Raw genomic sequence first — 14779 nt, 5'->3', positions numbered from 1 at the left:
ACAGCAGCACAGTATCAGTGTGAATATGAGCCAAGAGAGACAAGGAGGGCTTTGTTGATCAGGTTACTCCTCCTGCCATAAACAAACCTTCTCCGTTTTGTGCAGAAGAAGAAGCAAATGGATTCATATGCAGTAGGTGGGTACAATGAAAAGCTGATATTTTTCAATTGAAATTTCATTTAATTTCCTTTTTTTCAAAAAGCAATTTAGATTAATCCAAGCTAAAGAGTATTTAAAAATATATTTTCAGAGTCATTTATAAAGGTCCATATTCTTTTTCTGGAAGTGGGAGCAGAGAACCTGTTTGTCATATATACTTCTTTCACCACCACTTTGCCCAAGAAAACACATTTACCTGTCAGTCCAAAATAAATAAATATTTTATTCTCCCTTTGTGTCTTTTTGTGCCTGACAGAAGGTATCAAGACTTCATCTAGATGTTCTGCTTTTTGTCTCTCTTCCAAACTCTATTTCCATGTATATCTGAAATGTTGCATAATTTGTAGCAAGCCAGTTAACCATGCAGAGCATCTCCTGTGTAGCACTTTCAAACCTCTTTTCACCTGGGGCAAATTCTTGCAACTAAGCCTGACCTATGATAAATAACCAGATCATCAATTCAGCTGCTTGGAAAACACAAGACAGTGTGTGCTGGCAGTTTTGCTGCAATGAGCTGGATGTTCTGTATGGACATACTTCCTACACAGGCTTTGTAAATTATACACTTCTAAATTTTGAGAAACTTGCCTATGAAACACTTGCCGGAAGATAATTTTAATGAAAGAAACTATTTAAAGCCCTGTCCTGAATAGAACTGAATTTTATTATATACTCAGGCGCTTTACAAAATCAGAGTACAAATTTCTACTTCCTCAGAAAGCAGCCAGCAAGGGGATGAAGCACAGAGTGAGAGCAGAAGCTCCATGGAAGGTGGAGGAAGGGAGGCAGCAGTCGCCAGGCCCAGTGCTGCCCTGGAAGATGGCAGTCCTGCCACTCAGCAGCTGCATGGGCAGCTGAGGGAAACACAGTTTGGTAATGCATAGCACCAGAGTAGTGTAGGTGTGAGTGCCTCAGAGACTAGGAAATAAAGCTGAAGTTAGTCCTTGTGAATGCACTCCCGAATATTTGAAATATCAACTCCAATCAGACCATTAACACTGTTTGTTATGCATGGGCAGAAATACTGAATAGAAGAGATTTCTGACCACAGGTCAATTAAAGTGTAAGAGCCAAAGCTGATCACATTTTTTCATCTTGTATGTTGTATTCAAGCATTTGAAGTTCTGCAAAACCTGTGGAGAAGAATTTTCTTTCACATCAACTGTAGTAATGATTCAGCTAATTAGTAATAACTCAGGGAAGCAGATACCACATATTAAAGAACACAAGAATGAAGAGGGCATGGTAGATCTTGGAGCTGTATATATCCTTCAACTGATAAATGACTGTCAACAAAAAATTATCATTTGGTTATAATTACTATTCCTCTTCCCTTTCCACTCAACTGAATTAATTTAATCTGTTGCAGACAGAGATGTTATTTAAGCTCATGTTTCCTAATGTTTTGTATGCTTTAAAGAAGAGGAGATAGAAAATCTCCTTATTGTCTTCATTCTCCATGTACTGCTTTGGTAAGTTCTTTGATACAAAGAAGTAGGAAGGAAAGCATTAAACTGAAGCATTATGAGGCCCAGAAAAAAGAAAAAGGAGAAGGATCCAGAAAAAAAAAAACAAACAAGCAAACAAACAAACAACTGTATGTCATTCCCTTATTTCTGTAAGAAGCTAATATCCAAAAATCCTATTTTTAGGAAAGAGTGCAAGCTTCCAGCCAGCAATGCAGTATTATTTAGTAGTTACCATTTAGGCAAATGGTTAACTTTTAAGTTCTCAGTTTCATTGATCTGAAAATATTACTCTGACGTCAAAATGGGAATTTGATATGCAGGCCTGAATTGAAACATGTACTGATTTACCGTCTGAATATGAATCAGCATAAAATTTTCCCTTTAGGATCCATTAATAATAGCTGGTACTGTAGTGCAAGACCACAGAGTCAGAATATATGAGCCCTTAGCCATTCACACCTTCATCAGTGATGAGATGCAGTCAGCATCAGCTCAAGTCCCTTGGGGGTTCTGTCATGTTGATTTCTTTTCCTGGTTTAAATCTTTTCTCTTTATGTGGTCATAATGACAGGGTAGATTATATACATATAGATTTTTAACTTTCCAGTCCTCTCTTAGCCTACCAAAGGCAGGTTTTATTGTCAATTAATCACTTCCTTTATTATCCTTTTTTAATGTTGATGTGAAAGTCGTGAATTACTGTACATAGTAACAATGACACAACCATTTTTTTGGGAAAAAAGCAAAATGGGAACCCAGACATATTTGTTATCATGGTATACAAATATGCTGGTTTATTTAGATTATGCAGAAATGTTTGTGGTCGATCAAAGTGAAGTTTAAGATGCTAAAATAACTGACAAGTGAAGCAAATACTGATGCTTATTAAATAGTTACATTTGTCATTTAAGGCTGGAAATTTGACATGAAATGTATGACACATAAATAATAAGATACATTATAGATCACTCACTGTTCTGTTTTTCTGTCAGTAAAACTTTTCTACAAGTCTGAAAGAATAAAAGGGATCTTCAGGCTTTTGAGACAGGAATCAACACGTGCTGAAGTGTGGGACGTTTGACAAAACAGCACAGAGAAGAAATAAATATCAATCCAGAATGATTGAAAAATTATAGTGAAACACGAAACCTGTCACCTTATCCTGTAAAGAAATTCAGCATATAGAGGAGAAGCCATGCTGGAGCTCTGAAACTGAAAAAGAGGATCAGTATTGTAGCTGGCTGTTGGCAGGGGAAAGCTGCGGAGAACTCTAGCATCAAGTCATGAAACCAAAGACAAAAATACTGCTCTCAGTAGATCTGAGCTACACCCTGCAGATGTTAGGTCAGCACCTCAGAGAGGTACTTTCATCTCTGTCCTCATAACAAATTCTTCAGAAGAGCCATGATTTTGCCTCTGAAATTCTCCAAATGCATTTTCCTGCAGAACAGTCCTCACATTGTGTTCGTTTCCACTGTCATTACAGGCAGTGTGCCCTGTGCTATTTGTGTGACAAAGCACTAACCTGTGTGTTCAGAAGACACTCAGAGAGGCTTCTTGCAGGGAAGTCAGGAAACATGAGAAGCCTGATCCCAGGACAGAGGTGCACAGAGAAAATGACTCCTGAGCTCAGCAAGGATGAGCAGGAAAAATGCTCCCATTTACAGTTCACCCTGTTGATCAGGTGCTGGGGCAAAAAACACCTGACATGCATTCTCAGGAGATGGTATGGCACACTGCCAGATGGGCTGCATGATTTAAGGCTGTACCTCAAGCAGGACAAATGTTGACATAGGAAGAATCAGGTTGCTATCCCATTGGAGACCTCCAAATCTTAGGACACACACACCTGGTTCCAAGCAGGTGAAGCAGAGAGCGCCAGCAGGCTCCTCTAAAGTTCCTCTACACCTACTCTGTATAAGCACCTAATTCAGCTTGGTCAAAAATTTGCAGCAAAGTAACTGGAAAGTTTCTCAACTGAGTGAATTTTCTTTTTGCACTACATTGAAGGAAAGGGCTTTAAAAAAAAAAAAAAAAAGGAGGAAAAAAGCCATAAAATTCACAGGGACTTTTTGTGATGGGAAAAACGCACTGTGACAATCTTAATAAAAAAACCCCCATGGCTGTTTTTGTACATTGTATCTCATTGTGAAAATACACACCCTTTGAAATATGAAAATTGTTGCAACGTGAGAGAGAAATACTTTTGGGAAACCCCTGTCAAGTTATTAACAATACATTCCATGGAGAAGCACAAAAAAAAACCAAAAAAAAAAGGAAATCTCATAAAATACAAAAGGCCAAAGCTCTGAAAGAACCTTCTGTCTTATAATTAATTTTCTACATTCTGCCTCTGTTCTCAAGCACAGAAAACTCCTTCTAAATTAAATTATCTTCCAGTAGACAAATACATGGAATTATAATGCACAAGAACACATTGCTACTTTAATAGTCTACACTATTTATAAGACAGCACAAGGCACAGTGTTTCACTTTTAAATACTGGCAACCCAAATAATTTTAATTTCTTAGGCATTTATCTATGTCAAATTTAGAACATATGAAATTCACCATAACATCCTGAGATATTTTTGCTTAGAAATATATCACATCAGATTTCCATTTATGTTGCATTTACATTTATATCCATTTTAAAGACCCTCTTGTCTGCCAGAATGATTTAAATTGACCTTGCTGAAGGAAAGTAGGGTCTATATTGTATTTTTAAAAGCCAATTATTCAAAAAGACATTGATAACATAGCGAAGTACACTGTATGACACAGAACCTCAGCTGGCTGATATTGTTGTAATTTCATTTACAGCAGTCCAGTTATATGGTTTCCCTCAACTGGGATCTAGCCATGAATATTTAGTTTAATTAGAGGATATATATTTTAAGCAGTAACAGAGGTCTATTGTGTATATTTGGCAAATGTTTCCACACTCCAACCAACTGTGAGTTTGGAAGCTAAACATACCAATTATACCCAACCTATATTCATACCCTTCTTTTAAATTTTGCAGGTCTTGATTAAACCATCCTTTGCCTTTGGAGATTGTCCAGGTTTATGCAATTGCACCTGAACACAAAGTATTATGAGGCTGTAAATAATTTATAGAGATCAACACTAATTACTATGAAAATACTCAGGTGGCTCAATCTTACTTTTTTATACCAGACCTGAATTTCTCTGTCACCTGTGAGGATGGAATTGCACCTTGCCCAGACAGCAAGCAGTGCTATCTCCCTCTAGATTCTGGACATAGGTCTCAAGGAGGATTTACATGGTTCACAGGCTCGGAACAGATGGTGCATTTCATCCCAGTAACAGTAACTCCTCTCACTGATGCCAGATAAAAATGGGTTTTGGATTTTTTAAATTAAAAAGCCTGCATTATTAAAACCAGCTGTAATCGTTTGGGACTGAAGCCCCATTTATGTTTTCATTTGCTGTGCTGAAGCATCAGTTATCCCATTGTGCTCTGTGGAATTACTGTAGGGTTTTATTCTTGTAAATGAGAGCAGAATTTCTTTCTTAATCCTGTCTTTGAAACTAAGTGATTACAGCCCAAATTGCCTCTTTGAATGAGACAACTATATGCCCCATTTAAACATACTCTGTAGGTTTCACACTATTCTTTTTTTGCAAACCTACACTGATTTTACAGGATTTTAATGTTGATCAAAGATGCACTTAAAAAAAAAAAGTCCTCTTCAAATCAGAATTTCCTAATTTTATTCTTTGGTGGATATTGTCTGTAATGACAGTGCCCCTGTGGTTCATATTGTTTCTAATGGTCTTAAATGGACACTCCTCAAAACTACTTATTTGAAAAAAAATCAATAAGTAAACCTTTGTGCTGAAGCACAGAACTGTACAAAGGAAACAGAACAAAAACAGCTGATGAAAACCATAGGTAGTAGCAGGTCTGACTATGTCTTAAAATAAAATTCAGATATAACTTTTGTGAACATTAAAGCTGTAAAAGGGGCAAAATTCACAGCGCATAATTTCAAAGTGACAACAATCAAAGTTCCTTGGAAAAGAAAGAGAAACATTACTCTTTTTGTTCTTGTTATGTAATTGTGCTTGTCCTTGGACACACTTCACCTGCAATGGCACTTCTAGTAGTTTGGTGTAGAATTTCTATTACTTCTTCATATTTTATCATCGTCATCACTATTTATTTTTTTAAATGTGATGGGGCTTGCCTGCCTTAAAGAGGTTTTTGAAACATCAGTGTGCATGGTGGACATGGCTATAGTCTCATAGTCCTCCTCACGGGAGTGGAAGTGACACAAATGAAAAAAAAACTGCAGGTCCCTTTGGAAGTTCTTATTGAGAAACCCATAGAAGATGGGATTCACACAGGTGGAGATCATGGCAGTGAGGTGGCAAATCAGGAACAACAGGTTGTGGCTGCAGGTAGCAACAGGCAGAATTTCATGATTCCAATCAAACACGATATTGAAGATGGTGAGAGGCAGCCAGCAAACTGCAAATGCGACCACTATTGATATCAGCATGATGTTGATCCTTTTGGTTTCAGAGGATCTGTATTTACTGTCTCTCATCTTGTCCATCATGTTGTTCCTTTTTTTTAACCGTATGTATATCTGCAGGAAATTCAACAAAGAGAAACACATGGGGTAAATTAACCTACCACCATCATCTTTGCAAGAATAAACAAACATCAGGTAGAATGAAGTACATATTGCAAGAGCATTCTAACTTACCTTCAGGTAGCAAATAAATATAAAACAAAGCGGTCCAAAGTACTGAATCACCAAAAGCGTTGTGGTATAAGAAAGCCTGGCAGTGTCCCAGGGGAACAGGTCCAAGCACACATATTTGTCCTTATATTCATCAAATGTTACATTTCTGAAGGGCTCATCTGTCAATACGTGGTAGATCAGGAAAGGCAAGGAGGAAGCTGTGGCTAAAATCCATATGGCAGCAATCCCCATGTAGGCATGTCTGTTGTTGGGCCTCCAGCCGCGGGGATTGATGATCAGCTGATGGCGCTCAACGGCAATGAGGACTAAAGAAAAGACCGAGACTGTGATGGAGGCACATTGCACAAAAGGGTTCAGCTTGCACATGGCCTCCCCAAAAATCCAGTGGTCCATTAAAGTGTACACGAAGGTAAAGGGAAGACACATGATGGTCACTAGGAGATCAGAAAACGACAGGTTGACAATGAGGATGTTGGTAACATTGCGCATCTCCTTTTGCTTTAAAATAATGACAATCAAGGCCAGATTCCCAGAGACCCCCAGAATTATCACCGTCCCATAAGCCAAGGCCAAAGTGAAGACCATGGCCAAAGGCACATGGCAGTCTTCGTCCTCAAACTGCAGGATCTGCGAGTTCATCTCCGAAAAATTCAGGTGACCGGAAATATTTCCCAGTGGGGCGAGAACCGAGGTATTCATGTTGTTCCCAACTCGCCGCCGACCTTCGCCGCCGCCGCGTTCATCCAGAGCGTTCCGAGCTCAGGACGCGCCCGCCGGCCCCGCAGCGGAGCCCGGGCCGAGCCCGCTCCTCAGTCTGAGTGCCGCATCTCCCTCGCCGCACCTGGGGACAAGGGAAGCAGCGGGGCCGGTCACGGCCGGGCACAGCGCCTGCCCCGGGCGGGGAGCGGCGCGCCCGTGTCCCGCGGCAGCCGAGCCGCCCGTGCCCGCCGCTCCCGCCGCTCCCCACCGGGCTCCCTCCGCTCCTCTCCCCACCGGGCTCCCTCCGCTCCGCTCCCCACCGGGCTCCCTCCGCTCCTCTCCCCATCGGGCTCCCTCCGCTCCGCTCCCACCGGGCTCCCTCCGCTCCTCTCCCCGCCGGGCTCCCTCCGCTCCGCTCCCACCGGGCTCCCTCCGCTCCGCTCCCCACCGGGCTCCCTCCGCTCCTCTCCCCACCGGGCTCCCTCCGCTCCTCTCCCCACCGGGCTCCCTCCGCTCCTCTCCCCACCGGGCTCCCTCCGCTCCGCTCCCACCGGGCTCCCTCCGCTCCGCTCCCTCCGCTCCTCTCCCCACCGGGCTCCCTCCGCTCCGCTCCCCACCGGGCTCCCTCCGCTCCTCTCCCCACCGGGCTCCCTCCGCTCCCCTCCCTCCGCTCCGCTCCCCGCCGGGCTCCCTCCGCTCCCGCCGCTCCGCTCCCTCCGTTTCGCTCGCTCCGCTCCGCTCCGCGGGGCCGCGCAGAGGCAGCGGGCAGGACCCCGGCGCAGGACGGCAGCGGGGACACGCGTCCTGCCCGGCCCGTTCCCGCCGGCACAAGTCGCACGGAATAGCAAGCCGGGAAGCGATTTCAGCCTTCCCACCAGCGCAGCCTCCACTTTATGTTTTACATCTCCTTTTCACAAGTTTGATCTGCAAACGTCTGCTTTCTTAAACTGCTCTACATTAAATTATATCCAGGCGTCACATGAGGAGGAGGGGAAAGCCCATCTGACTAATGTGACGGGTGGGAAAATTACTCAATTGCTGCTTTTCTTTATTTTCCAAAACGCATACACTTGATGTTGAGCGGCCAAGTGCCCTCAGCAGCGCTGGCACTAAATCAAAGGTAAATCAGGAACTCTGAACATCTTAATCTTAGCTAGCAGGGCTGTGCAGCAAAGAAAGAAGAATACAGGACAAAAGACAAAACTCGGCAAATTTTAAACACCCCAGAAAATTTCTTTAGCCATGCAAGGGAAATTGGCATGCTTAAATAACCACCCCTTTGCAAGGCCTTGGCTTTTAAAAATCTGAAAATCAAGCATATGTGTTCAGAAGGCAAATAAAAATAAAATCAAATGAATTGATACCCAATTAAAAATCAATTAATTGATAACCTGACACACCTTTACTTCAACTTGCCATTAGTGCCACTGAATCTGGGCATCATTAGTGGCTCTGCATTCCACACTGAGTCTGGAACTTTCTCTCTGCCCACTCCTGTGAGCTAAATTTATTGCTCACTTAACCTTATGGTAATGGAAGTAATGCCACTTAAAATTCACACAAGTGGGTTTCAAATGCGACTTCATATGGCATTTATCAGAAAAGCTGTAAAAACATTGCCCACTAAAACGTACTTCAATAGAAGTTACCCTGAATAGGTGAGCTCTTGTTCTTAAATGATACTCGATATAAATCTCTGTGCTATGTAAATCTCTGGAGAAGAATTGTCTTTGTCTCTTAGTGGAGGCAGACACCCTTTCAGCAGCCTCACGCTGGGCACCGGAGCTGGGGCAGTGTGTGAGGGCTGGGCTTGCAGCCGCCGCTCCTCCCGAGGGTCAGCCAAAGGGTGACCGAGCCAATGCCGTGCCTGTCGCTGCTATCAGGAGCTGGCCCCTGCTGGCTCTTCTGGCTCTTTCAGTCAGCACAAGGCTACATGAAACTGCGACAGGCAGTGGAGCTCGCCTCTGAGTGGCATTTTACTGTGAGAGTTAACAGCAGCGATTTCAGACAAAAGGCTTCTCTGTCTGTGTGATTACTCTGATTTTCAAGCTGTCTAGGTATGCACCTGAGTATTACCTCTCAGACCTTCTGCTAACTTAATTTATCAGATCTTCTAGTCCAACAAATCTGTTTTAAGGTCTAAAAAAGAAATTTCTACCCCAAGATTCCTTGAAGCATTACTTCTGTCGCAGTCAGAAGTGCTTTACCCAAATGTAAAGTGTGTGGCTGATGTGGAGGGCCAGGGCTCCTCAATTCCCACAGTGTAACTTTATCAGAGTCTGAAAATCAACACCTGGATTTAATCATGAGCCCCACCACCACTTGTGTGGCACAAGGTGGGCACTCCAGCCCTGTGACTCGATAGAATGATGGCAAGAGCAGGCAAGGAGCTGTGTCCTGCAAGGAGGGAACTGGGCAGGTTCCTTCACCAGCCGGGACCAAACTGCCCACAGTGATAAGATGTCTTGGTTTTTCTACTCCCTTAGCCAAGCTGTGCTCTTGCTGATTTATTAAATATCAAACTCAAAACCAGAACATGCTACTGCTCCTTCTCCCCCCGTCTTTCCCTTAGCAGAGATGCAACCTTTCTGATGTGTGCAAGAGTGTATCCAGCAGCCAGCCCACCACTGCCAAGTGAAGGGGAGTCCTTCTTTCCTTCCTTCTGCAAAATGGACCAGACAACAGAGGGACATAAAGTTCAATCTCCTAGACAGCTGCACTGCTCCTTGTCTCCTAAGTCAGGAAGGAGATCCCTCCCCACTCTGAGTGATGTCTTGGCATAGGGAAAACCCATAGCCCTTCAAACCCCTCTGGGTGATTGCAGTGACACACAAGCACACCGTCCTGACTCTCCATGAGAGATTTTGGGCACAAGTTTAGCACCAGCAGACAAAAAGGGTGAAATAATGCGCTGCGAGGTGAATGGAAATGTACAGTTAAACTATCGGAGCCGTTCAAAAGCAAGAGCAAAATGCTGTCAGCCCAAGGTGAAGGTTCACCCAGCTGCTCAGAAGTTCTACCTGGAACCTAATCCTCCCTTGGATTTTGTCACTTGCACCTAAGACAGCAAGCAAACACCTGCCTCACTGGCACACAAGCACCCAGAGTCATGGAAAGCAACCACGGGGGAAACTCACCTTGCAACTGCTCTGCCCGTCTTTGGTCTGCTCAGGGGCTGGCCCAGGAGGCTGGATGGAGAAGGAGCTGGGAAAGGAGAAGGATCCTTTGGTATTTCTCCAGTCAGATCCTAAAGATTGGTGAGGAAGGCTGGAGACTTCCCCTTAAAGCTGAACTCCACCTTACCCCGGTATCACATGATGGTGCTCTACGGAGCAGATCCTGAAAACCACATTGCAAGCGCATCACCTTTAAACTGCACATCTGGGGGTGCGTTGCCTAGTAATTCCGAAAGAAATGCAATTAAATATTGAAACAAAAGAGGGGGGCTGGGGGCAGAGCGCTGGGAAAAGCTCAGGAAGGGAGACAGTTTCAAATCGGTCTGCCTGTTTCATTTTGTCTGCAAGTTATTGCCATCTTGTGGCCAAACTAAAGATGGAAATAGAAACTCCTATTAGAAGTCCTGTTAGAAAAGGACACGAGGAAGAGATTTTCAGCACAAGGAGCAAGTTGCCAAGTTTGGGTTTGGTTTTTTAAACCAGTACAGCTAGCTTCTGCTCTTCATTTATCATGAATAGCGATGACTGGACCAATAAGAAATGTCAAGTTCCTGAAACATCTTGCTGCCTCACTCAGAAAAAGCACTGCCCTGATCCTCTTCAATGGGCATAAAAGACACAGTAAATTGGGAAGTCTGTGAGAAGTTACCCGGACAAATGTTAGAAACACTTTGAAAATGCCTTGATAAAAGCTGCAGATTGTAATAGGAGTTTTTATTTATTGGAAAACAGAAGTTCCCTAATTTGTCCAAGGTCCCAGATTGAATTTTCATGTGTAAGGAGTTGCATGCTCTCACATTCTTACCCACAGGCATGCATCTATTATATGACACCACTGTTGTGGAATGAATAACTCTCAACTGAGAAACCAGCCTAATTATAGCTTTAAAAAAATTAGTTGCACAGAATCAATGATTGTGACATTTTTTTGTAGAAGAAGCCACACGGGAAGATTTCAGAACCCAGCATAAGGCTGATGTTTGCACTGTATTTACAGGCACTCGGCTCAACTGCATTGTAATTGCAGACCTCAATGTAAGAAAGACAACTGCAGGCATGCTGCAAGGCTGCTGCAAGCCGGTAGCCGTGGTGCTGCTGACATTTTAAGAGCAGCAGCCAGAAGGAAAGTGCAGGCTGTATAAAATGCCTCTCAAGAACTCCAGTCCTATGTAGGTCATTAGCATGTGTGCCTTTGAGTGAGCAAAAGTGGGTACGCTCAGGCAGGGATCCGAGCTGAAGGTCTCATAAAAAGCACATTTCTGTCTGAAGCAGTGACACTCTTGGACATGTACAGCTGAGACTTCTCATTGCTTTGGATGTGGAATGACATATCCACACTGTCCTATAAAGATATTTTTAAGGGCAATAGATGTATTGCTAGGCAGAGTAAAATCTTTGTTGGTTTGTTTTTTGTTGTTTTTTTTTTTATGCCAGAATGTTCCCACTACTTCCTTGTAATGTTCTTACCCATATGGTCAAGACGGCTCTTTAAAAATTAAAATAAGCATTCTGTGATACAAAATTGTTGTACTCTGCTAACAGGTGTCCAAGGCAGAGAAACATTTTTAAGATCAGTTCAGAATAAGAGACCTGAGTTTACGTGGCAAACTGGGGAGCTGCAGGGGTGGCTTTTGTAAGAAGAGTACATCCACATTGACCAGAACCATTTTCATCTGACTCCAAAATGCACCCACAGCTGGCCAGAGCAGAGATTCCTCCCCCTACAGCCTGTGGTGAGAACCATGGTGACAAAAGCTCCCCGGCAGCTCATGCAAGACCATGGCAGGAACAGATATCCATGCTGTGGTCCACAGAGAACAGTCTGTTCCTGAAGGACTGAAACCCGTGGGAAGGACCTGTGCTGGAGCAGGGGAACACCATGAGGAGGGAGGAGCAGCAGAGAAAAAGGGTGATGAACTGACCAGAACTCTCATTCCCTGTCCCTCTGCGCCACTCAGAGGGGTGGGAATGTAGAGCAGGTGGGAGACAAGTGTGATGTTGAGCCTGGGAAGACAGGGATGTAGGGAGTTGTGAATTTTGCCTGTTTCTCACCATCCTATTCTAGGTTTAGATTTAAATGATGTACCACGAGTTATTCATTTACAAAATATCAATTTTTCAGAAATGTCTGAATTTTCAGATACATATGATCTGCTTTCTCCTCCATTTCGTCATTAGTCATGAGGATCTCCATTTCAGCAGCAAATTAAGTGATACATAATACTTCACTTTTTAATGGTTAATACATACAGGAATTTCAAACATTGCATAAACATGGGCAAAGCAAACCTCAAAATGCCCCTTTTATACCATGCAAATAGAATAATTACCTATAAAAGATCAAAAATAGAGCCAACATGTCACTCAGTGTCCTGAACTCACAGTGATAACTACAAATATGCATGGGATTATTGACACTGCAGACAGATGAAAGGCCAGGCATCTAACAGTGTGTGTGTAGAGCAATGGAAAGCACTGCTTGGTCCCTGACATGTTCTACATGTAAGTGTATGTACATAAGTACACACATACACACATACATACACATATTTATATATGTATTTATATGTACACACATGCTATAAGCCCAGCCTTGCTAGCTAAAAGCTTTCTGTTTCACCATGCTGTTTTGTGTCCACCTCAGATGACTAAATCAGTCTTCTCTGAAGCATTTCACATACATGTGAGCACTAATACATGTGAGCACTAAAAAATAATCACTCTAAATTAATAAACAGATCCTGATTCTTTTCAAACTTTCCATTATAGCTGTATAAAATACATTTTGTGCATCGGATATGCTCCGTAGGAAAATCTGGCATGAGCAGATCCTGGCTATCCTGTGCATCTCCAGTCTCAACACCAAGCTGATGGTCTCCATCTGGAGCTCCAAGCTCACAAAGATGTCAAATAATTCCTCATAACTCTTATTTTATTGATGAAGACTGTCAGGACATGAGAACACTGGAGTAGCAAGATAACCATTGTGTTAAAGATTATCCTCTTCCAGGGAATACATTTTTCAGTACATCAAAGGCACCCTGGATTGGATGACTTTGTTTGTACACGTGTTTGTTTGTGTGAAGGCATGACATTGCAAAAAGAAAGTACAATAAACAGAACACAAGAATTTCAATTAAGGAAATAGAACAGCTTGAGTAAAAGAATACAGAAATTCTTTGAAGCAAAACCTTTGAGAAGGGAATGAGATGTGTTTTAAAAAACATATAGAAAAAATAGACTAAGATTTAAATCCATTAATTTTTTTTTCTCACTGCAAAACTCAGAAAACATTTCATAAAATGAGGCTGTTGTTTTTATTGTAATGTATCTTCGTGTGTTCAGGCAATGCAATCCCTCCCTAAAATTTAAAATCCAGTAAGTGAAAGAACACCAGGAGGGTCACTTGTCTCTTCTGTTCTGTATAAAACAAAGTGAAGTCACCACTACAGAAATAAATGGAAACACTCTCTGAAGGGGTTTTTAAACTTTATTTTTTATTGGTTTTATATTTTAATAATGAAGATCAGTGCCATTGAAATAATTGCATTTCACACTACTCTGTTCAAAGATAAGGGAACTCATAGTCCTTGGGGCAAAAGTCTGTCATCAGTAGACTAAATAGGCCTTTTGCTGTTGAGTGTAATTTGAATTGCAGCAAATTCTCTTTGGCTAAGAACATGTTTATTCTGACATAACTGCATCTGACACCAAGCATAACAATACTTCATTTGACTGCTAATGTCACAAACCCAAAAAAGCTGCATGAATGATTATGTGGTTCATCTCTGCTGTCATTCTTGCTGCTACAGTTCAATTTTCAACAATACAGCCAAGCTGACTAATGAAAATCTATCCTGATCACATGAAGTATTGCTTAAAGGCTGCTTGAGCTACAAACTAAGTTATGTCCACCTGGCTAAAACACTAAGCCATGTTTTCTGCTATGGGCACCCCACTGCCTATTTAGAATTCAAACTCCTATACACTCATACAAAAGCTCTCATCTGGCTTCAGATGAAGCAGAAATAGACCCCACACATGAACATTCAGACAGGTCAATGTATATAACACCAGCCAAAAAATGAGATGGCACGTTAGGAAGCAAAATTTATTAATTACAGGCTCAGTCTTGGAAGTATTTTATTAGCTAGCCCTCAGGTGTGCTGCCTTTCCTTCTCAGAAGTCCAAGTCTTGCTGCTTTAAGTAAGCTAAGAATCTGCGGAAGGGATGGACCATACAGAAGCCAGACATTGGTGGTATTTTTCATAGTGTTTTATTAGAATTTTTCTGGGCATGAAGTGGTTGGGTGAAGAATTTTAACCAACACAAATGCTTTATATGTATCTCACAAAATCTCTCAAATTCTGTAGCAGCTATGTCCTGCGGCTTAAACTGTTTTGCCCATGGATTGGTAGCAGACTTTACAATAACACTAGACTTTGTCTCATGACAAACTCTGACTTTGATGATTGACTGCATGCTGAGGAACTGGATATTAGGTGCTTTAGACCTTTGGTTTTGTGGCATTTATCAG

General features: G+C 42.4%; 1 protein-coding gene across 1 annotated transcript; it reads right to left on the bottom strand.

Annotated features, from left to right (window-relative positions):
- Positions 1–369: 369 nt before the first annotated feature.
- NPY1R (neuropeptide Y receptor Y1) lies at positions 370–10379 on the bottom strand. Its single transcript, XM_063156278.1, has 3 exons — positions 10204–10379; positions 6368–7208; positions 370–6247 (listed from the first exon to the last, which is right to left on the bottom strand). The coding sequence occupies exons 2-3, from the start codon at positions 7064–7066 to the stop codon at positions 5789–5791; spliced, it is 1158 nt and encodes a 385-aa protein (XP_063012348.1). The 5' UTR covers positions 7067–7208; positions 10204–10379; the 3' UTR covers positions 370–5788.
- Positions 10380–14779: the final 4400 nt, after the last annotated feature.

Source organism: Melospiza melodia, chromosome 5, assembly GCF_035770615.1.
Source record: "Melospiza melodia melodia isolate bMelMel2 chromosome 5, bMelMel2.pri, whole genome shotgun sequence".
Classification (NCBI taxonomy): domain Eukaryota; kingdom Metazoa; phylum Chordata; class Aves; order Passeriformes; family Passerellidae; genus Melospiza; species Melospiza melodia.
Note: the sequence above shows the minus strand (reverse complement) of the source record. Positions and strands in the feature narration are given on the sequence as shown.

Excerpts from the sequence above, each read along its gene's own strand:
- NPY1R (XM_063156278.1), bottom strand. The coding sequence starts at position 7,066 with ATGAATACCTCGGTTCTCGCCCCACTGGGAAATATTTCCGGTCACCTG. Across the intron at positions 6,248-6,367 it reads TATTTATTTGCTACCTGAAG|ATATACATACGGTTAAAAAA; the intron begins GTAAGTTAGAAT and ends AATTTCCTGCAG.